The sequence below is a fragment of the Oncorhynchus mykiss genome, chromosome 10 (assembly GCF_057628025.1).
Source record: "Oncorhynchus mykiss isolate SJ-2025 chromosome 10, ASM5762802v1, whole genome shotgun sequence".
In the NCBI taxonomy this organism is placed as follows: domain Eukaryota; kingdom Metazoa; phylum Chordata; class Actinopteri; order Salmoniformes; family Salmonidae; genus Oncorhynchus; species Oncorhynchus mykiss.
Window position 1 is genome coordinate 74,981,632 of NC_143031.1, and position 24,417 is coordinate 75,006,048.

Genomic DNA, 24,417 nt, shown 5'->3' on the forward strand with positions numbered 1-24,417 from the left:
ACAGGTCCGTAACCACCTGAAGGTAACTGGCCAGTACCACAAATAAACTAACTTAACTTCTTGACGCAACCCATCCCGTTACCAGGATAATTCTCATCAACAACCGCTGAATTGCAGAGCGCCACATTCAAAAAATATATGAAATCATAAGTGCAATCTATTAAAACACAGTTTAGCTTTTTGTTAATCCACCTGTTGTGTCAGATTTTGAAAATGTGCTTTACAGTGAAAGCAATCCAAGCGTTTGAAAGTTTATGGATCACTAGACAAAATATTATGAACACCTAGCATCAAAGTAGCTCGGTCACGAAAATCAGAAAAGCAATCCAATGAATCGCTTACCTTCGATCTTCGGACGTTTTCACTCACGAGACTCCCAGTTACACAATAAATGTTCATTTTGTTCCATAAAGATTATTTTTATATCCAAAATACCTCCGTTTGTTTGGCGCGTTATGTTCAGGATTCCACAGGCTCGAGCGGTCACGACAACGCAGACAAAAATTCCAAATAGTATCCGTAATGTCCACAGAAACATGTCAAACGTTTTTTATAATCAATCCTCAGGTTGTTTTTAAAATATATAATCGATAATATATCAACTGCGACTGTCTCTTTTTCAGTAGGAGAGGGAGAGACAATGGCTGCCCAAGCTCTGTTGCGCAAGAAAAACTCATGCGGACACCTGACGCGATGTTATCTTTCTCGTTCATTTTTCAAAATAAAAGCCTGAAACTATGTCGAAAGACTGTTGACACCTTGAGGAAGTGATAGGAACAGGAATCTGGTTGATATCTCTTTAAATGGAGCGAAGGCAGGCTATGGAACATGGAGCTTTCAAAATAGAAGTCACTTCCTGGTTTGATTTTCCTCAGAGCAATATCAGCTCTGTTATATTCACAGACAATATTTTGACAGTTTTGGAAACTTTAGAGTGTTTTCTATCCTACTCTGTCAATTATATGCATATTCTAGCATCTGGGCGTGAGAAATAGACCGTTTACTTTGGAATGATATTTTTCCAAACATAAAAATAGTGCCCCTAGCTGAAAGAGGTTAATATTGTGACCTAAGTATAATTGGTCGATTCTTATGAAGGGATATAAAATAGATACGTGAGAAAGAATGGTTATTCTGACTATTTCATGAAACTAGGGTCTTATTAATACACTCTGGGTTATGGGTAGAATAATTTAAATGGTTAATTGAATAATTCAATCATAAACATTCGTTCAAGAGTCGTGTCTAATAATAAAATCCAAGGGAAATTTGTTTCCAAGTAGAGTTAAGAACAGTGACTAGAATAACATTCTAACTTAGTCAACCATCAGAGTAAATCCTCAAAGGAGAAAGGTTTATTACTTGTGTGAGAGATAGATATATTGATCGGTCGAAATTCAACAGAAACAACTTAATTTGATTTCTGTCTGTCTCATGAAACTAGAGCCTTACAATCTCTGGGTTACAGATAGAGCTGATTAACAAATTCATGGGTGAGACCTAATAATAATCTAAAAGTCATGAGTGATTATTCCGATTTTCTTAGTGGGTAACAATGAGAAAGGTTAACCAATAATGGGGAGTAAATCCTCAAAGGAGGTTCCGGAATTAACCAGAGATGAGGGATATGTGGAGTCTAAGGATAAAATGAACATTTATTTTGGCCCAAAATGGAGAAAAAGTATGAATTTGATGGACGTCTAGATGTAGAAAAGTTAGAAACCATGATGCATAAAATGTGTGGGGAGAAGGCAGGGAAGTTGCAGGCAGAAGGACTAGACACAGCTAGGGTTGGCTAGCTGAAGCCAGAGAGAGAGAGTTACCTGTACCAGTTGTTGTGAAATGAAATGGTGGAAATCTATGTCTGCATCTTAATCAGAAGTTTTAAAGGGGAAGATGTTTGTGCATCAGTGGAGGCTCCTCAGATGAGGAAGGGCAGAACCATCCTCCTCTTTGAATTTCATGATTTAAAAAACAAACATTTTTAGACCAAAATATATACTAAATGTGTTCACGTCACAAAATAATTGATTAAAACAGATTGTTTTGCAATGAAGGTCAACAGTAGCATCAGCAACACTATGTAGGGTAGTACCATGGTGTAGCCGGAGGACAGCTGACCTCTTTTGGAGGCTCTTGGTTCTCACCCCCTTCCATAAACTTACACATAAATTATGACACCTTCCGGAGGATGTCCTCCAACCTATCAGAGCTCTTGTAGCATGAACTGACATGTTGTCCAACTTAACAAAGGATCAGAGAATGAATCTAGTACTGAAAGCATAAGCTACAGCTAGCTAGCACTGCAGTGCATAAAATGTGGTGAGTAGTTGACTCAAAGAGAGAGAAAGACTATAGTTGAACAGTTTTTAACAAATTCATTTCTTCAAAAATGAAGGAGAAGCAAGAGAGAGAGAGTCATTTTCTTTTTCAGTTTCACTCACTTAGCTATCAAATGAAGCTAGCTAGTTTAGCCAACTCAAAACATCCTGCTCAAATAGAAGGCTGCTATGTTAGCTAGCTGGCTACGTCTATCCAACACAACACTGGAACTCTTTCAAGTCAAGCTAAGAGTTTGGTTGTTTTCATACATTGCCAAAGGGGCCTGCAGGTGTAACTGCTAAACTGCTTAGTGACTGTAATGTTACTGCATGATTGTAGCGGTTTTACTAACACATTATATTAGCTATTTTGACTAGGACGTTACAATAGCTAATATGGTGACAACGATGTAGGCTGTGTGCAGCGATTAGAATACGGTTTGGCTTGGAATGTTTTCACCTGGTCACATACAGCTGATGTATTGTGCATTGAAGTTCACAAACAAAGAGAAAAGATGAGAGGAGAATGGCGCATAGATGCGAGAAGGACTACAAACTGGCTGCTAAGAAAGTGAACTGTGCTCAAAAGTGTATTCATTTAGCCGATTTTGTTGAAAAACGTTTCTTAAATTAAAGCAAATGGAATGAAATGGGGATAAACATACCTGGATTTGTCCTATAGAAACGCTTGTTTCCAACTGTTGGACTAATGATTACACCCTACATAAGTTGGATGGAGGCAAGAGTGTGCAAGGCGGTATTGAATGTGTCACTGTCTGTCCACGTCTCACTGTCTGTCACTGGACCTGTGAAAACCTACATTGTAAACCTTCATTCATAGGGTGTAACAACCACATGATGTGTGTAGGGAAAATTTGAGTATCACGTAGTAGCCTAAACCTATGTCACGTATCCCTCCGGAACTGTGTCATTACTTACACCTGGTCGCCATTCCCACTGATTGTAAATGTTTAAATGTGCCATTTGGTTTCCATTGGGCTGTTGATTATTGTTACAATGTCTGTTGGTCGTGTGAGTACCTGAGCTGTGATGTTTAGGCTTGCAAGCCACTTGTATTGTTCAGATGATGACTGGTTTCATCCCCTGTGTTATCTTTGTGCGCCCCGTGTATTTATCAAATCAAATCAAATCAATTTATATAGCCCTTCGTACATCAGCTGATATCTCAAAGTGCTGTACAGAAACTCAGTCTAAAACCCCAAACAGCAAGCAATGCAGGTGTAGATGCATGGTGGCTAGGAAAAACTCGCTAGAAAGGCCAACACCTAGGAAGAAACCTAGAGAGGAACCAGGCTATGAGGGGTGGCCAGTCCTTATTGTATGTATGTCTGCATTCTGTCATTAAGTGTCCAGCGTGATACATTGAAGGAAATACATGTTATCATCTTGTAGAAAAACCTCTCCTGAAGGCTGGAAGAAGTTTGAATCCAGTTGGTACTTCCTGTCTACTGAGACTAAAACCTGGAAGGAGAGTAGAGCGAGAGCGAGAGCGAGAGAGAGAGAGAGAGAGAGAGAGAGAGAGAGAGAGAGAGAGAGAGAGAGAGAGAGAGAGATGACCAAACAAATAGGTATATATTTATATTTATCTTCCTCAACAACAGGAGATTCTCTTCAAACTCAACAAGAGAGTCTGGATTGGTCTGACTGACTCTGTTACTGAGGGGACCTAGAGATGGGTGGACAGCACCCCACTGACCACAGTGTAAGGTGTAAGACTGATTCTCTGTGTTGTTCATACTCTAGGTTCTCCATACTCAACTGGTGGACTAACACTGACCACAGAGTTAGAGCAGTGGCGATTCTATACCATTTCAGATTGGGGGGGCCAAGCTGGGGCCAGTTCTACTGTTAGAGGGGCCAGTTACATTAGATGTTATTGTTGTCATCTAGTTTTCTTCACTGCATTGCAGGCATTAGCAGGCAAAAGACCATGTCCATAATCATTCAACAATTTATTTGCATTTCCATTATAATTTAATTTGCAATACATATTCAGTATCAGGTCACATCAACTGCATTCTCCGGTTTTTGTGTTTTTTTTGCAAAAAGATCAGCAAATTCATCTAGACTCCAGGCCTTTGCCCTCCTTGACTCAATACTTAATACACCTAAATTGCTTAATCTGACATTGTGGTCCTGAGATACGTTTTCACCAGCTTTAGTGCAGAAACACTCAGTTCACAAGAAGCAGTACTAACAGGGATTGAAACAGCTATCTTGCACAGTTTAAAAAACGAAAAGAAAACTTCTTTATACGGCTCAATGAATAATGCCAGCTCTACTACACCGGAGGGTCTCTGCATGCCACTCTGTATTTTCCTTTCTAAAATTCTTCTGAACTGATGTAGTTCAAGCCCCAAGTCCTCAATATTGTATTCATACATTCTAGCAAATGGAAACAGGAACTTCTCTTTGAGAAACACATCACTTGTAGTGTTTACAGTTTGGATGCCATTCATTATGTCACAGTTTTTGCTAGGGAACCTTCTGTTAAGCTCATATATGATCTAAAACAGGGTAGAAAAGGGTTGTACGAAAACGGCCTTTTTCTTGTTCTGAATCTGATCTCTGACCCACTGTACTGAGTACACAGTCTCCATTAAATTGAGAGCTTAGCTTTTTGGTCGTTTTGCAGGGGGGAGTATTGCAGTATCACATTGCTCAGCTGTGTTCAACACTCCATTCCATAGGTCATCAAAAAATGACTCATCCCTGTAGTCATTCAACGTTTGCACTAAATCAACAGCCTTTGACAGGTCAAGTGATGAAGACTGTAGCATATCTGATAGAGATTTTGCTTCTCCAAACACATTATGGAGTGTAACAAGGCACATAATGAATTGTAAATCTACCTGTGCAAGCAGACCTCATGCCTCAACAGATCTGTCACCATTGTGTTCTTGGACTATATCTTGCAGGACTCGCTTAATGGCAGGTAATCTATCCATAATAGTATGTAGAGCCATATTTCGACATGCCCAATGTCGTGTCTTTGGCTTCATTAAACTGAAGATGAATCTTTATCAAATAACTCTAATTATTATTACGTGATTAAACTTATTATTCATGTAACTGTAATTAACTAGGAACTCGGGGCACCAAGGAAATGATTCGGATTACAAAGTTATAATTTTCCTAATATAACTTTCAGATATTTTAATATCTGATCTCTTAGTCTTCTGATTAATGACGTATTCTTTACCTCACGTTAGTCTCATTCCAAACGTCGTAAATTGTTGGTTATCTGCATGAACCCAGTCTTCACTATGAGTCATCCATACATCAATTGTCTTAAATCATTTATTTACTAACTAAGTAATTCACAGAAATGCATAAATAAGCAGTAGATAGTTTCAAGGATATGATAACGGAGTTTCCCTGGTGGAATAAACTGGCATCGCAGCTTGGTGTACAAAAGGGAAGTGGGGGTCGACTGAGATAAGACAACACACAGTTGATAATTATAACAATTGAAATGCTAATCCTTTGCACATGAACGCTCACTCATTCGGGAACAATTGCAATCAATATATATTTACGCTCAGTGTGTCGTCGGGATCTCAGTTGAAAAGTTTGTTTCTGTTGGAGAGTTTGTCCGCACTCTCTCTGTCACTCTTTCTCTGTCGTGGTTAGCATGGATAGTTCAGATTGACATTCATTCATGTCGTTATAGAATAGATGTTTCGGCGGTTGTCGGTCTTTGCGTTCAATGATACCGAATTCCTAGCTGCAGACTAGTAATTAATATCAAAGACTTGTTCTTACTCTGTCGGAATCGATAGTCTAAGAGTTTATCCACGTGGTATGGTTAAAAGATTCAGCAATCGACTCAAACCTTAGCTTATACTCAGGTGTATGGTCTCTACTCAAACCTTGGCCCTCTTGTTATCGAGGTAAGCTGGTCTGCAACCTTTAGCCATCTCGTAATTGAGGTATGCTTGGTCTGGTGATAGAAAACCCGGGTGGGGGTTTTATTCAGAAGAGCAGAAAAGGGCCTGTCCCAGGACGCCAGACCATAACTGTGCTCATGGGCAGTCCTTTGATTTAGTTAAACTCCAAAGGGAATTGAGGTTTCCTTCATTAAACAGTCCAAAATCACAAACAATATCATCTTCACTCATTCATCTTATAAACAACAATTAGATGTAAGCCTCATATCTGAGGCTATTGTATAAACAGCATTATGGTAATGTGGCCATATTGTCTCCCATGAGTTTCACAAAATTGTGCCAAATGGACCAGTTCGTAGCTGGATTCTTCACAGATCTTTTATACATTCTCCAGAACATAAATATTGTTCGGACCTCAAGTTCTGTGAGGTGGAAGAAATTCCTTTGTTCTCTCTATGAAACTCACTCTCTCTCTATACTGTGGCCATGAGGAGATAATCTCCTCCAGGAATTTACAACCTCTCTGACCACAGCAGCCTGGTTGTAGGAGACAGAGGGAGGGGGATGGTGCTCGCTGTACCCAAAGAGGGAAACATCATGACACCAGCGAGTGTCACTTAGTCTCTGAAGCTCTCTAGGTGCACCTGGGTACATCTCTTTTTGTATGCTAAGCCACTTTTGATGCACATATGACCCAGATCTGAAGACGTAAAGTCTTTCTAGTAAGGAGAAGAACTGTCTGACCGCAGGGACAGCTTTGACTGTATCCACTATAACTAAGTTTAGAGAGTGTGCACTGCAGTGGATGTAAAAGGCTTTGCTTGTTCTTTAATTCGTGCCTGGACACCTGAATGCTTGCCACTCATAACGGAAGCACCGTCATATCCTTGGCCTACTAGGTTGGTTTTGTATTCAAGACCATGACTTTCTAATACGTGTATGATTTTGTCAGTAAGCCCTGCTGCATCTAGTCAATCAGCCCATTCAAAGTGGAGAAAGCTCTCATGGACAGCTCCTCTGAAATAGTACCTGAGTACTAGAGATCTGCTCCTTTTTTTAAACACCTTTTGTTTCGTCTGCCATTATGCTAAAGACCTTCCCTGTCTTTCATTTCTTCTATCATTTTTGTTCGAACCATGTCGGCCAAACAACTCAGAACCTCATTCTGAATCCCTTTGCTTGTATATTTTGCATTATGAATAGAAGTCAACCTTTTTTTCACAGTTGTGTCATGCTTAGCTATTTCTAGGATTGCCATGAAGTTCCCTTTATGTGTCCTCTTTGTGCAATGTTTTGTGTGGCTGTAAGTAGTAGTACTTCTATTGTTTTAATATAGTCCCGATTTTTCTTGAACCTGTTTGTTGTGTTCCTTGTTTAGGGCATTTACCAGTGTTTCATTACTTTGTACAGCGTTCTGATAGTCTCTCCATGTAATCCTTGCTTGTTTGTGCTGCTCAGACCTCTTGCATGAATTGCAAATCCCCCCTCTTTGTAAGTTGCCTTCTTCCAGTTGTTAAAACCCAATTGTGAATCAAATTACAGTCTCTGAGACTTTGGGAGGGCTAAAATGCCTGCAGGCGTAACAAAACACAGAGTCTGATTTATTGGAATATTCAAGCCAGGGATGGATATGGTACCAGGCTGCATTGAAGCTCCTCCTCCGATCTCCCATCAGAGTTCTTGGGTATATGTTCATCATTGGCTGCACCGGTGGTTTCCTCCCGGGATTTGCTGATATCTGCCAAAGAAAAAATATATAATTAAATGTATCTGGGTAATTTTAGATATACCATTGCCACCAGGCAACTTCTGAAATCCATATGATATCTATATCACAAGCCCAATAGCATGTTAAATAAGAATGAATTTCAATCACAAACCGACTCATTTCATTTCAAACCGACTCACACCATATAAACTGACTAATTGCACTGCTTTACAAGTAACCACAGATTTATTCAACATCACAAACCTGACGGTCCACTGCTTGTGGACGCACGAGGAACCTCTGTTGGTGTCTCACTCTTAGCCTCTACCTCAGCCTCAGTCTCTCCATCTGTCTCACTTCCCTGCTCTACTATGCCTTCACTCTCAGTCTCTCCAATGGACAAGTCTTCCTGCTCTCTCTCTGCAGGCTCTATGCTCTCTCTTGCGCTCTCCACACCTCTGGCTCTGTCTCACTGTCTGCCTTGTCTTTTCTTTGGAAGAAGGACATGATGCTTATTAATTAATTGACTTAAAATAACTGACTTGCTAGGTAACTACCCTTTATATCCAACCGTTTTACATTACAATGCTTTTACGGAGTGTGGTTTAAGTAAAAACACTCAGCACCCTGAGTTAGTTGATCATATATTGTATCCCTTTTCATACTGCCACAAAGTAACAAACGGCCAGGTTAAGATAAGCTAATCTAACGTTACACCTCTGTAATGCATTTAATACTAATACAACATTTTAACAATTTTACTCACCTCTATATTTCCTTCTTTGTGCTTGAACTCTAATTTTCGTGCGGAATTTCTTACTTCTGAATAGAAAAAAAAATTGCAGATGCATGTGGTACGATACTGTTGTGTTCCGCCTAAAGCCGTCCCTCTAGAAAATCTGTGGGTTAAATTAGTGTTCCGCGTTGCCACTGTCTAATAACAGATGTAAAAAAATAATGATAGCAAAAATTAGTTATGTAAAAATGATTTCATAATCCACATTTAGGGTGGCCACAAGGGGGTCCAAAATTGTGTGGAAGCCCCCACAGGATGATTCAGGTTTTTACCCCTTGTGACACACAGTGTTTCCCCTTTTTTACCCCTTGTGACACACAGTGTTTCCCCTTTTTTTTATCCCTTGTGACACACAGTGTTTCCCCTTTTTTATCCCTTGTGACACACAGTGTTTCCCCTTTTTTATCCGTTGTGACACACAGTGTTACCCCTTTTTTATCCCTTGTGACACACAGTGTTACCCCTTTTTTATCCCTTGTGACACACAGTGTTACCCCTTTTTTATCCCTTGTGACACACAGTGTTTCCCATTTCACCTGTGCTAGAACTGCAATGCAAGGTGTCCTCAGGGCTAAAGTCACCAAGGACCAGAAAAACCAGTGCTGCGTCATACATGGGTGGTTCCACAAAAAAAACTGTTGTGCGTATCGACATAACAATGGAAAACACGAAAGAAGAAGATTAAGAGCTTTTGCTCATAACTTGGCCTCACAAAAAAGGATTCCATAACATTGAGTGACCAGAACTGAACTAACAGGTAGGAATGGAACATTTCTTTCTGTCAACGCCTGTACATCCAGTTCTCTACAGATTATTTCACAAGCAAAATACACTAAAAATGAATGATTTATGAATGATCATAGTGGTAACTTTGCTCTCTCACAGAGTACAGTATAACACTAACTTGTGAGTGATAATTAAAAGTGACTTACTAGCGAGAACAGAGAGCACAAATACATTTGATGGCAGATATTACAAATGTCACATTTACATTTGATTTAATTTCAAGGTCTTCCAATTGTACCTCTCAATATGAATGCCTCAGGAACAGGCACAGTAGGACCTGAGCTGTGTTGGAATACTCATACTAACCACACTAACCGTACTATTTGTGACGGAAATTGAGTATGTAGTCTGCTTATTGGTCATAGTATGGATATAGTTAGTATGCCACAAGTCCCGGATGTCGTACTACATTAGTCAAAATAGGAAGTATAACAAGCAGTGGACACCATTTCTGTGCTTTTGGGGCTCATAATGCAATTCTTCAGAAAATGGGCGTGGCTTCACAACATTTTCAGATTTGTAGAAAATGGCAAAAATATGCCGTCCGATGAGAGCAGACACCAATGCATTGCTTTAAGTAATTATGACATATTTTAAGAAAATGTTCAGCAATGTAATAATGTAATGACTTTTCAAATAAATGACGTTACACATTATGTTGGGTGACAATTTGTTAGGTACGCTAGCCTTACGAACCCATAGCATAGCATATCATCGCAGCAGTTGCTTGTATGTACCGGAATGTTAGCTGGCTACCTAACGTTAGTTGGCTACTAATACATCAAACCACATTAACTATATGCTATCTAACTAACTACCCAACATTTACTGACTTTACTATTCAGGTCATTCTTAGGTTAGTTAAGTGGTATAGTCATTGTGCGTTCTCATTGGACATTGTTAATGAAGTTGTAAGATGTCTAGCTAGTCATTTGTTAGCTATGCTAACAAGCTAGCAAGAAGTTGCATAGCAACAGCAGGCAAAGCGCTAGACAGGCAAAGCTCTAGTACACTCTACTGAAAGGATACCGTTCGTTTACAGTATACTAAAATGAAATTATAGTATGTAGTATGTACTCATTAAGTATGTAGTATACAGTATGTAAGTATGAGTATTCGAACACAGCACTGGTTTCTTGTTGAAACTAACTGTAACCTTTTACTTCCTTCTTCAACGTCACTAGATGGAAATCAATAACATACACAAAAAGAAGACAATCGTCTTTTCTGTTATTTTTCTACTTGTTTTGATGGTAATCTTAGCTTTAATCTTTGGCATTCCCCATTCAAAGGTGAGATATTTGACTTTTTTTGTATTTATTTTTTAATTTTTTTTTAATGATTACATATTAAATTGTCATTGTTTGCCCCTACATCAGATCAGCGTTTCCAAACTTTAGTACAGTTTGCCATAAGTCTTACGAATGGAAACGTGTCTAAATAATGTCACTGTTACAGGATGGAGAAACTGAGAATGGAGGGATTCAAGATGGAGGGATGCAAGATGGAGGGATTCAAGATGGAGGGATGCAAGAGATTCTACCTCTAGACATGGTCCGTTCTTCTGTTGATGACAAATATGATGGGTGCAGAGATTTAATGTTACGGGCGGTTGAAAACATGTACCTCTACAATGAGTTAAACACTAATCCTCAATTCAATACATCCTGGAACACAGCAAAACCACACGCTATACCACATGGAGACAGTTTGAATACAGAGCATTCTATTGCGATCTATTTGTATACAAAAAACATACCAGGATCAAATTCCAAATCAATGTACCTGGACTTTAACAAAGCAGTTCAAGAGGGCCATTCTGCATATATGACATCATCATTCAAGTACCATGCACTGCATTTCTACCTGACTGACGCCATTCAGATTCTTAGAGAAAGACAAGAGACATGTAAGGAAACCTTTCACAGAACCAACAAGAAGTTTGATCAGAGTGTTCTCAACCACGAGATCCGTTTCGGCACCTTCGCCTCAAGCTCTTTAAGATCCGACTTAACCAACTTTGGGAATGTGTCTTGCTTTGAGGTCCACACTTGCTTTGGTGCTGAGCTAACTTCTTACTCAGCCTTTCCTGAAGAGAGACAAGTTTTAATTCCTCCATATGAGATTTTTGAAGTCACCAAAATCCAGACAAAGTCACCAGTGAATAACCTGTTGTGTGAAGTCATCTACACACTAAAGAGCAAGGGAACAGACACTGATCTGAATTGCAAATTGATTTTGAGTGGAGGAGAATCAAACATCATCAGAGCATCAGATACAGGCTACATAATACTCTATACTATGTTGATAACTACTGTATATTACTGATCATTACCACCTCTAACAATGAGAAGTAGCCTGATCTGACAGCTGCCCCAGCTTCACAGTGTAGAGATTCTGGCTGTGTTCCAGGTCAGCTACATTGCAGACGCATGCCTAATCTCACACCTGTATAGGTCTTTAACATATCAACTAACCACATCATTTAGCAATCTGATGCCCGACTGCGCAGTCGATGATGTGGCACACAACCATTGGTTGATGCAATGCATTGTCTGCAATGTATTCGACCTGGAATGCAACCCCTGTTAATGCTTGTATTAACCTGCATTGATTGCTCGGTTGCATATTTTTTTTTACTGCTACTGTTTTGAAATGGTTGAGATTACATGTCTTGGTCACGTGTAATATTTTCTTGACCTTTGCTGGCATGTACACCGTGACCGCGGCTACCTACAGTACACCTGGCAGCTTTTGAGTTTTGGAAGGGGAGGGATTTTTCGGCCATACGTTGCACGCGACTTGCAGAGAGAGGGGGAGGGCTACCAAAGATGATCGTCCCTGGTTCCACCACTAGTCCAACATCTCAACCCCCCACAACCAACACTAGTAACTGTTTAGAGGCCAGTGCTCATGTAATAATTGGTTCTGAGTTGCCGAGATGAAGCCAAAGAGAACCAGCCACTATCATCACATCTGAGTGACATTGTGGTTAACATGATAAAGCTTTTTTCACATTACACCATTTTCAAAATCCTTAAAATCACCTTATGTTCTTGACTGTCATGCCTAATGGCTGTACAAAGAAATGACACGTCAGTACTGGCTTTAAAGCTTGCTTCACATTACATGGTTTACAAAATCCTACAGTTGTATTACCTTTCACACTATGCAAGTCTTGACAGGATTGCATGTGTCCCATCATGTCTAATCTGTAATGTATTATATCAGACAAACTGACTCAATTGAACCTAAGGTCAGTTCGTAACGGGTTGTAAGAATAACAAGAGTGAGGAGAAAATAAAACTTGGAGGGCTCTCTGAGGCTGAGTGAGAGGGTTGGGTGAGAGAGCACTGAGAAGGGTTAGTCGTTTTCTGTCTGTGAGGTCACTGGCCGTACGCCTCTCAGATGAGTGGGAGGAGACAAAACAAAGATGATTGATGCAGCTATAGTATCAAACCTAAATATCATGCTAGCCTTTTCATGGGAGGGATATTCTGTCGGTTTCATTAAGTACGTTGTTCACCTGGAAAAACTGGTTTGAGAGACTCAAACACAACCAACACACATTGATAACATATAAGAACAATATAGGCCATAGGTTAATAGAGAGAAATAACTATATGTGGGCTTCTGTCTGGTATGTGATTCTACCATAAGACTAAACACACGGGCCAAGTCCAACTCCCCATACTAACTAGTAAGCTGATGGATATGAGAAAATACAATGTTTTATAATATGTGACATTTCTAATATTGAGTATGCTTTCAATGCCAGGACGTCATAATAATTTCAGTTTTTAATTTAGTGTTCTTCACCACATTCTATTGAGGAAGAGAATTGTCACTTCAGACCCAGATGATAATCAGCTGATAATAAGATAAGTGAATAGACTGTAGAAGACACATTCTCAGTATGGGTGAACCTAGTATGTTAATATTTGTTGCTTATTGTATACATTTTAACTAGACTGTACATTGTAAATAGCGTAGTAATAACCAGACAGATAACCATGTAGCGTAATATTAATGTAAGAGATCCAGCAGGCTCACCAGGCTCTATTCTAAATAGTGTGTAGTATGATCAGAACACAGTAGTTTTAGTCAGTTGTAGTCAAGAGAGATGTCAGACATGGTCTAAGTGGTTTGCCTAAGAGGCAGGTTGACAATTAACATCAAATAGTACAACAATCAAGGATATATTTTAGTCATTGACCTTTTTTTAATTGATCTGATGATCAATATTCATATGATTGTCTCACACCTGTTAATGGGCAACACTTATTTAGAAGTTGGATTGTGTGGAAATAAACATTTTAAATAGATGGTTGACAGATCCTTCAGTTTAGGTAAGCTGCAGTGACATGGAGCATTCTTCACAGTTACCAGAAGAGGAAAGCATTTCACTTAACCAGCTAAAGGCCTGATTGACAGAGAAAGCTCAGACTAGGGTTATTCAAATCCAGTCTCACACAGTAGGGATCAGTTCAGTGATTGCCTAAATTCAACACAACTGGTCATCCAGGTAGGTTAAATTTAAAACATGATTTGCCTGGGCCCCTCCAGGACCACGGTTGCCTACAAGGTGCAGTACTTCCCAACACTCTCCTCTGGGTTCACCAGACAGGCACACCTGCATCAATTAGTCAACAATTTGATGATTAGTAGACTGAATCAGGTGTGCCAGATTAGGACCACTGAAAACCAAACACACACTAATGTACCCAGAGGCCTTTAGTTAAAAGACACGGTTCATTCTGCACAGCAGCCAGAAGAGGGCAGTATTTAACTCCACCAGCCAAAGGGATGATTGGCAGACAACACTCTTTCTGTAGTGCTGCAGGTACTGCAGGATTTTGTTGCAACTACAGACCACACTGAGCTACTTAGCTAACTGATCAGTTCAGTGATTGCCTAAATTCAACACCTGGTCTTCCAGGTTAAATGAAAAACATGAAGTGCCTGCAGCACTACAGGACCAGGGTTACTTACTTGGTGCAGTACCTCACAACCCTCTCCTCGGAAACGACCAGACTGGCACATTTGCATCAATTACACACACACACACACACACACACACACATACAGACAATGCAAATAAACTAACAGAAAAACATGTAAAATATCTGCCTTCTTCTCCGACTAGTCATCTGTCCTGTTATAAATGATACCCACATTGTTTGTTATATTGTTAATATTTCCTCTGCCAGGGAATTGGCATTTGTTGTCATGTGCATTGCAGCTTTTGTTAAAACCAATAAAGAAAAGCATTGAGCAATATGACATCTCCTGTCCTATTTATCCACTTCCTGTACATCTGCTATAAAGATATCAATTTCATTTCACTTGAAGAAAATATGTTTGTTCTCAGGTATAATTAGAAGTGGCTACAAATATATTTAGTTTTAACCAAAGATTAAAAGTTAAAAACATATTTGTAGAAATAACTGACATTTATGGTTTTGAAATCAAAGTGATGGAGGGAGAGCAGTAGCAGGGTTAGTAGTTTCCTGTGTCTGTGAGGTCAGAGTGAGATAGGAGGGAGAACAGTAGCAGGGTTAGTAGTTTCCTGTGTCTGTGAGGTCAGAGTGAGATGGGAGGGAGAACAGTAGCAGGGTTAGTAGTTTCCTGTATCTGTGAAGTCAGAGCTCAGTACAGCTCAATCTATCAACTACAACGAGGAGAGAGCTGTCTCGTTCCAGGCCGACTATATTGCAATTGAGTTGCAACCAATGCTCATCAGATTGCTATACCATATGATGTGGTTAACTGAGATGTTAAACACCTATCCAGAAGTTGTGAGTTCTGTTTGCAATGTAGTCAGCCTGGAACATGGCCAATGTTATGACAGGGTGGAAGGAGAGAGGGGGCGGGGCTCAGTTATCAAGAATCCTTTCAGCAGCCATGTATTCACTAACAGAGACAACAGAAGTCACAGGGACGCAGTGAACAATCATACAACCTACCGTCTATCCGCTTTGACACTAAACTGTTGCTTTGACAACTGTCACTAAGCTAACATATTGCAGTCGTTTGAAGATGGTCATAACAATCGGTCCTTTAGCTATTTGATATGGAATTTTATGTATGAAAAAAATGTAAAGAAATGTATTGATAAAATACTGAATTTGGATTACTGTAGTCCACAGAAACACATTGAATAACACATTCATAAATGGCAAAAAATACAGTAAAAACGTTTTCAAGTGTCTGCCCTATATCTAGGAGATATACGAAAGCTCAGGAAAAAAAGCAACAATTAAGATGTTTAATTTTACTGTGTTTTATTCAATGCAGAATACATGATTCTGCCACAAAATTGGAAAAAAAAACATGTTACTGAGAAATGTCTGGAACTCATCCAGTGACACAACTTGCCAGTGACTATGACAACTGGCATTAGGTGCAGTGGTTAACTTGTGTGTGAGGAAGACAGAAAGGTGGAATGTTAACTATCTCAGCAGCATGACTTTTAGTGGCCCTGTAGTGAACCAAGGTGTACTGTACATTATCATGTATGTGTGCAATCATGAAGATCTGTGTCACACCCTGATCGGTTTCACCTGTCTTCGTGATTGTGTACACTCCCCTCCAGGTGTCGCCCATCTCCCCCATTATCCCCTGTGTATTTATACCTGTGATCTCTGTTTGTCTGTAAACAGTTTGTTTTGTTTTGTCAAGCCTAACAGCGTTTACCCCTCTATTCCTGTCTCTTGATTGTCCCTGTTCTCTAGTTTTCTGGGTTTGACCTTTTCTGCCTACCCTGAGTCTGCCTGCCGTCCAGTACCTTTGCCCTACCAATCTGGATTATTGACCCCTCCTTGTCCTTGACCTGTCTTTTGCCTGCCCCTAATGGATTATTAAACAATTGTTAATTCAACGTTGTCTGCATCTGGGTCTTACCTTGAAACGTGATGGTACGAAATGGCCATGACTGACCCAGCAGACTCGGGCCAGCTGTGCAATGCCATCTCCTCCCAAGGAGCCACCATCGTTACGCACAAGGAATTGCTTCGTGGCCTTATGGAGGGAGTCCAAACGTTGGCTGAACTCCATGACCGGGCCTTGGACATTTTGCTGGAGCAATTCTGCAGTTTGTCTGGGAGGCAGCCTACCACTGTGGTAACCCCACAGCCCCTCAGTAACTCAGCTGCTAGCTGCGCCGTGTCATCGGTCACTCCACCTTCTCTGGAGTCCCGCTTACCTCTACCTGGAACGCTTCAATGGAGAGCCGAGCACCGTCGGGCGTTTCTTGCTCAGTGGGCCCTCGTCTTTGAGCTTCATCCCTCCTCCTTCCCCTCAGATTGCTCCAAGATAGCCTAACTCTTCACACTGATGTCCAAGAGGGCTCTCACTTGGGCTACTGCTGTATGGGAACAACAACCGGCCATATGCGTTAGTTTCTATGGGTTCGTGGGAAAGGTGAAGAAGGTTCTTGATGCCCAATTCTCCGGGAGAGAAGCTGCCTGGAAGCTAATCCAGATTCGTCAGGACTCCCGCAGTGTGGCAGACTATGCTGTGGATTTCTGCAAGTTGGCAGAGGAGAGTTTTTGGAACCAGGAAGCGCTTTTCGATATGTTCCTGCAGGAGGTCAAGGACGAGCTTGCTGGTCGGGAGTTACCTACGGATTGCGCCTCCCTCATCGCGATGACCATCTGCATCGATGGCCGATTTTGCTCGCACGTCCAGGGATTCCACCTGGCCTCAGAGTAATCCCGGAAGTCCCCAACCCTCCTGTTGCCGAGAGAATCCGAGGCTTCCTGACCTCCCCCGAGAGTCGCCGAAGATGGCTGAGCACTGCTTCCCGAGCCTATGTAACTAGGCAAAGCTGGGATGCCAGTGGAAAGGCAATACAGGATCAACACGAAGAGTTGTATGTATTGCGGGACACTTAGTCATTTTGTAACCTCTTGTCCTTTAAAAAGAGCAGGCTCACCGGTAGGAGTGAGTACTCTGGTGGGCTATACGGAGAACCTTTCTGCCTCCTTTGCTCGCAACCCTATTTCATCCCATTCTGCTATAGGGAAACCAGCCCATAGGCCGGGTCACTCATAATACCACTCCCATCAACCTACGGGTGTCAGGGAATCACAGTTAGACTATTCAATTTCTGCTCATCAAGTCTCCTCAGATTCCCGTGGTTTTGGGAATCTCCTGGCTCCGGCGACACAATCTCTCATCAACTGGTCTATGGGTGCCATCATGGGCTGGAGTCTGTTCTGCTATGTCCATTGTCTGAAGTCAGAACAACCTGCACCGGGACGTCTTCCTGGGGCCCGGAAGTTGCCCCGAAACTCTCCGCCATCCACACGGAGTACCATGACCTTCAGGGAGGTGTTCAGCAAGACCCGGGCCACTTTGCTTCAGCCGCACTGATCCTACGACTGCGGGATTGGCCTCCCTAGCACCATGCCACCCCATGGATGTTTGTACTCTCTGTCGGGACCTGAAAGCAAGGCTATGGAGACCTACATTTCTGCAGAATTTATATGACCAGTGGCCACTACGAGTATCTGGTCATGCCTTTTGGCCTCACCAACACCCTTGCTATGTTACAGGCTCTGGTAAATGATGTTCTCCGCGACATGTTGAACCAGTTTGCCTTCGTCTACATTAATGACATCCTCGTCTTCTCCCGCTCCCCCCTGAAAACACGTACTCCACATCTGGCTGGTTCTTCAACGCCTTCTGGAGAAGCAGCTGTTTGTGAAGGTGAAGAAGTGCGAGTTCCATCGCTCCACTATCTGGGTTACATCATCTCTGCTGGGAGTGTCCAGATGGATCCCGGCATTGTGAGAGCAGTGGTGGATTGGCCTCAGCCTACATCCAGCATGCAGCTACAATGTTTCCTGAGGTATGTCAACTTTTATCGCCGCTTTATCCGGGGTTACAGCACCCTGTCTTCCATCCTGTCTGCATTCACCTCTACCAAGGTTCCATTCACGTGGTTCTTTGCTGCTGACCGAGCATCCTAGGACCTCAAACACCACTTCACCACTGCTCCTACCTTGGTTCATCCTGACTCTTCCCTTCAGTTCGTGGTGGAGGCCAATGCTTCGGATGTCAAAGTGGGGGCTGTCCTGACCCAACGTCCTTCCCTGGACCTTAAGATGAATCCCTGCGCCTTCTTCTCCCACCGCCTCAACGCCACAGGGAGGATCTACGATGTGGGGAATCGGGAGTTTCTCGCAGAGAAGATGGTGTTTGGTGGAATGGAGGTACTGGCTGGAAAGGGTGGAACATCCATTCATTGTGTGGACCGACCACAAAAACCTGGAAAAAACAAAGGAACTAAGGTCAGAACGTGACAGTACCCCCCCAAAGGTGCGGACTCCGGCCGCAAAACCTAAACCTATAGGGGAGGGTCTGGGTGGATGTCTGTCCGCGGTGGAGGCGTGGACCCCACTCCACCATAGTCCTTCTTCGCCTATCTACCCGCCTCCGTGGACTCTTTAATTTGGCGCCCCTTGCCGCCGACCTCAGACTGGAGACCCAAGCCACGGGTCCCGAATGGACGGGAGATTCCGGCAGCACCGGACGGACGGGAGACTTCGGCAGCTCTCCTGGCTGACTGACGGCTCTGGCAGCTCCTGGCCGACTGACGGCTCTGGCAGCTCAGTGCAGACTGGCGGCTCTGGCAGCTCAGGACAGACTGCCGGCTCTGGCAGCTCAGGGCAGACTGGCGGCTCTGGCAGCTCAGGACAGACTGGCGGCTCTGGCAGCTCAGGATTTACGGGAGACTCTGGCAGCTCAGGACAGACGGGAGACTCTGGCAGCTCAGGACAGACAGGAGACTCTGGCAGCTCGGGACAGACGGGAGACTCTGGCACCTCAGGACAGACAGGAGACTCTGGCACCTCAGCACAGATGGGAGACTCTGGCAGCTCAGGACAGATGGGAGACTCTGGCAGTGCTGGGCAGGAAGAAGGCTCTGTCAGTGCTGGACAGGCGGAAGCACCTGTAGTGAGGAGACGGAGAGACAGCCTGGTGGTGGGGGCTGCCACCGGAGGGAGAGTGCGTGGATGTGGCACCGGATAGACCGGACCGCGAAGGCGCACTGGAGGTCTCGAGCACCGAGCCTGCCCAACCTTACCTGGTTGAATGCTCCCCGTAGCCAGGCCAGTGCAGCGTTATGGAATAGCCCACACTGGGCTGTGCTGGCGAACCTGGGACACCATGCGTAAGGCTGGTGCCATGTACCCCGGCCCGAGGAGACGCACTGGAGACGAGAAGCCCTGAGCCGGAATCATGGCACCTGCCTCGATGCCCAACCTAGCCCGGTCGATACGAGGCGCTGCGCTATAACGCCCCGGGCTATGCCTGCGCACCGGGGACACCGTGCGCCTCACGGCATAACACGGTGCCTGCCCGGTCCCTCTCTCTCCACGGTAAGCACGGGGAGTTGGCTCAGGTCTCCTACCTGACTTAGCCACACTCCCCGTGTGCCTCCGCCCAATCAATTTTTGGGGCTGCCTCTCGGGCTTCCTTGCCAGCCGTGTTCCCTCGAAGCGCTGGCTCCCATTACCTACTGCCTCCGTTCTCCTGGCTGCCTCCATCTGTTCCCATTGGAGGCGATCCCTTCCAGCCAGGATCTCCTCCCATGTGTAGCAACCCTTGCCGTCCAAAACGTCCTCCCATGTCCAGGAGTCCTGAGATCGCTGCTGCCCGATACCACGCTGCTTGGTCCTTTTTTGGTGGGTGATTCTGTAACGGCTGTCGTGGGAAGAAGGTGAGGACCAAAGCGCAGCGTGGTAAGTGTTCACCTTATTTAATGAAAAAACTCAACACTGAATAACAAACAACAAAGAAACATCCGAAACAGTTCTGTCTTTTGCAGACACAAAGACTGGAAATAAACACCCACGAAACACAGGTGGATAAAGGCTACCTAAGTATGATTCTGAATCAGAGACAACTAAAGACACATGCCTCTGATTGAGAACCATACCAGGCCAAACTCAAAAACCAACATAGAAAAACAAACATAGACTACCCACCCCAACTCACGCGCTGACTATACTAAAACAAAGACAAAACAAAGGAACTAAGGTCAGAACGTAACACCAATGTTATTACAGGGGTGGGAGGAGAGAGGGCGTGGGGCTCAGTTAGCAAGAACCCTTTCAGCAACATTTTTAAATAAAACCTGTCAAAACCTGTGTTGACTAATAGAGACCACAGTGAACAATCATACAACATACTGTCTATCCACTTTGAAACTAAATGGTTGCTTTGACACTAACATAAAACAATGTTTTTTATATAGGAGATGGACATGATAATGAATGTATTTTACAGCAATGGCACATGCAAAGTTACATATTGGTAACTAAATGACATTTATCTTATCTTTGTTAGGTTATTTGTGTGTTGTGGTTTACACCAAACTCAACCTGATGACTGTCTGTCTCACACCTTCAAGGGGGCCTCAAACTTGTTAGCAGGGGGTTTCTGAGGGGGGAAAGATCACAAAAGATACCTGTTAGGAACAGTTAGAAATTGTCCAAAATAGGGGTGGGTTGTCAAACTTTTTTTTGCATTTGGGAGGGTAGTGCGGGGTTTGCCGGGCACAGGGGCACGTTCTTCCCTGATTTACATTAACCATTTGGCAGGTTTTACTATATAATGTATTCTACAGTTGGATTCGTGCAAAACTTGGAAACTAACAATGTTACTACGGGAGAGAGGGTAATGTATAACGTTTACATTGTCAGGATATGTTATTGTTAGCCATCAAGGATACTCTGGGAGGAGAGGAGACACAGTCTGGTATCAATCACCCTGACAGCCTTGAGTTGGGAAGGAGTGAGCACTTTGGGGTAGAGGTCAGGTCAGATGAAGTGAGGAAGAACAGATATAACTAAGGTTCTGTCTGGATGTTCAGTTTTGGAGGAGAAGACTCAACCTAGGAGAAAGGGTTAAATATCAGTGCTTGTGTGAAATGTTTTTTATCTGAATTACAGCTGTAACAACCCTTTGGGAAGAATTAAACTTGGTTAATCGTGAGTTATTTACTCTGAAAAATTTGAACCTAACACTACGGTATATAACCACATGTCCTCATCTGCTTGCATGCACTTCTGCTATCAAGGTGAATGGTACTTGTCTTATGCACTATGCTTTTCCACAAGCTTACTATACCACAGGTCAATATAGTCTACCAGTCAACTGTCTATCCTGCCCTCTATCCACCATTCATAGTGGCAATAGTGGTAGGTGGATCATTTGTCCAGATCTGCTGTAGGCAAACTAGAAATCATACCACACATAAAAGCATTCAAAGCTGCATCAATGCTTAGTATAAATCCACAACAACAAATAGGAATTGCTGACAGGCACTGGAGAGAACAGGTGCATCATTGCGCATGAAAGAACAGTGAAGACCCATGCAGCTCCCCTATTGATCTTGCTTAGGGACAATACAATATTCCTACCTACACTAGCCTACGAGACCAAAAACCAATGAATAATTGCTTTATTGTTCTACTCTAGGCTGTAGACTGCAGTAAAAATGTAATAATAAGCCCTGTTATTTGAATGTTTCATTGCATTTGGATCAGTTGTGGGTCTACTCTGACTGATTCTTGAAAGGAGCAGCAGCAGGCCAGTCTGGCTGTATTTTTACAGCTGCTACTTTAAAAGTCTCCTATAGGCTACCTGCACACGCTCATCCACTCCCCTCTAATATAATTCCAGCATCCAAACTGCACATCGGCCATTCCATTACACCAAAAAATGTAAATACATTGGGAGATTGTCAAGCCAAGACTTTAATACTGAGTAGGGAGGGTTAATTATGGAGATAAGCACTCAAAGTCAGTAATCGGTATGCAGTTATGCGTTGCTTATTGATTGGTGGAAAATGTGTTGCATATATCTTATATCATCATTATCTGAAGCCGGCTCTTATCATAGTGTAATAAAACAGGCAGAGAGAGCTGGCTCGTCTGTTGTGGTCGGCGAACCCTCAACCTTCTGGCCCGTTAGCCCTGCGTGGCATCGACTGTGGTAAAGTTGATATCCACGTTTATAAGCACAGGTTTGCTACATGTATTGTTATTAATCGTCGTAATACATTTTTCTGAGTACATTTTAATAGTAGGGAGTGTCTGCACATTTTTGGACAGGACAAGGGGAAGGTTATGTGAAAAAAAAATTACATTGCAGAGGGGGTGAATCTTTTTTATGACACCTCAAGTTAGCAAGACAGTACAAACAGATCTGGGACTCAGGCTAGGAAAGATCTAAACAGCAGTCAGAAGTCATGAGTGAAGTCCCCCTTGGTGACTGACTGATGACTGGTATCCTTCCATATCACAGGAGGTTGGTGGCACCTTAGTTGGGGAGAACGGGCTTGTAGTAATGACTGGAGCGGAATCAGGGGAAGGGATTCAAATACATCAAACACATGGTACTCCCTTCAGCAGCCTCCACTGTTCCACATATACCAAATATGATATATTTTACAACATATTTTAATTGACAATTAAGATTTTCTATTTTATTCTATTAAAATTATGATACTTGGTTCTGCCACAACATTTTTAAATAAAACCTGTTGTTGTGAAGTAGGTAGAACTCATCCAGTGACGTCATTCCCTGTCACACAACCTCAGAGACGGTGACCATGACAACTGACTGAGCACACATTGAGGTGTTTGACTTGGGGTTGAGAAGAGTGTGAGAAAGACAGGAAGGGGGAACGTTAACTCTTTCTCAGCAGCATCACTTTTAGTTTCAAATGGCCCTGTGGTGAACCAAAGTAGAGCTGTGTACATCCTCATGCATGTGTACGTGTGCAGACATGAAGATCTGCATGACTTTGTGCACGTGTTATCTTGGTGCTTCAGTGTGGGAACATGGTTTGTGGTCATGTCTGCTTGTAAAGTCAGAAATCTGACCAGGTTTAAGTAGATCTTATCAGACAGTCTGCAAAACAGTGAAGCTGAACAATACAAAACTACCTCTATCGTGCTCCAGTCTGGTAAGTTCAACTATCATATCATTATAGTCTGATAAGATGTTACAACAAGAGTGGTGGTATCAGATATAGGGCCTAGTGCAAAATCATTGTGAAATGTGCAAAAAAGACAGTAAACATTGTAATCTCTGTGTGATTTCATTTGGTAACACTTTTTCTGTATCAATTTCCACTGGCCATTAATATCAGGGCCAAATTATTATTTTTTATTTTACCTTTATTTAACTAGGCAAGTCAGTTAAGAATAAATTCTTATTTACAATGACGGCCTACCCCAGCCAAACCCAACCCGGACGACGCTGTGCCAATTGTGCGCCGCCCTATGGGACTCCCGATCACGGCCATATGTGATGCAGCCTGTTTTTGAACCACGTACTGCAGTGATGCCTCTTGCACTGAGATGCAGTGTCTTAGACCACTGCGCCACTCGGGAGCCCCTTAGGGCCAAATTAGGGTCAAATTCAATCTGGTTCGAATGGAATTCTCGAATTGGTGCTGGGTCGAGAGAAACCCAGGCCAGTGCATCCCAGTTTCACAACTGGTGCCAGCTCGATTAGAAATTGTACTGGTGACGTCGTTACTATGCAACCACCAGCTGATCACTGCTGGATTCTGATACCATGTTTAGCTATCTCGTCTGGGCTTGATGCTGTTAGCTAGCACATGGACAAGCAACACTGCTGTAGTCAGACATGACATGAATTAACACCATAGCTGGATCATTAATTTATTTTTGAATGAGCTAACGAGAGCTATCAGTAATTTTAACTGGCCATGTCATATTGAAAGCTAGATAGCTACATCATATCAAACAAGTCACGTGGTTTGCTTGGCTTCCTAGCTAGAAAATAGCCAATGCCATGGCTAGCAAGGTAGGTATAAAGCTAGCTAGTCTGTTATGCTAGTGATGACGC

The 24,417-nt window shown here is 42.7% G+C and overlaps 1 protein-coding gene and 1 long non-coding RNA gene across 3 annotated transcripts; one reads left to right on the forward strand and one right to left on the reverse strand.

The window, feature by feature from the left end:
• Window positions 1–4,293: 4,293 nt before the first annotated feature.
• Window positions 4,294–8,824, reverse strand: LOC149980297 (uncharacterized). The gene is made up of 2 exons (XR_016483943.1): window positions 8,707–8,824; window positions 4,294–7,970 (listed from the first exon to the last, which is right to left on the reverse strand). It is a non-coding gene; the product is annotated as an uncharacterized LOC149980297 (long non-coding RNA).
• Window positions 8,825–9,392: 568 nt separating this feature from the next.
• LOC149980298 (ecto-ADP-ribosyltransferase 5-like) lies at window positions 9,393–14,802 on the forward strand. 2 transcript variants are annotated; one of them, XM_090187921.1, is made up of 3 exons: window positions 9,400–9,493; window positions 10,707–10,814; window positions 10,981–14,802. In XM_090187921.1, the coding sequence occupies exons 2-3, from the start codon at window positions 10,707–10,709 to the stop codon at window positions 11,848–11,850; spliced, it is 978 nt and encodes a 325-aa protein (XP_090044047.1). In that variant the 5' UTR covers window positions 9,400–9,493; the 3' UTR covers window positions 11,851–14,802. The 2 variants fall into 2 exon arrangements, with proteins under 2 accessions (XP_090044048.1, XP_090044047.1); XM_090187922.1 differs by lacking the exon at window positions 10,707–10,814 and having other exon boundaries at window positions 9,393–9,493.
• Window positions 14,803–24,417: the final 9,615 nt, after the last annotated feature.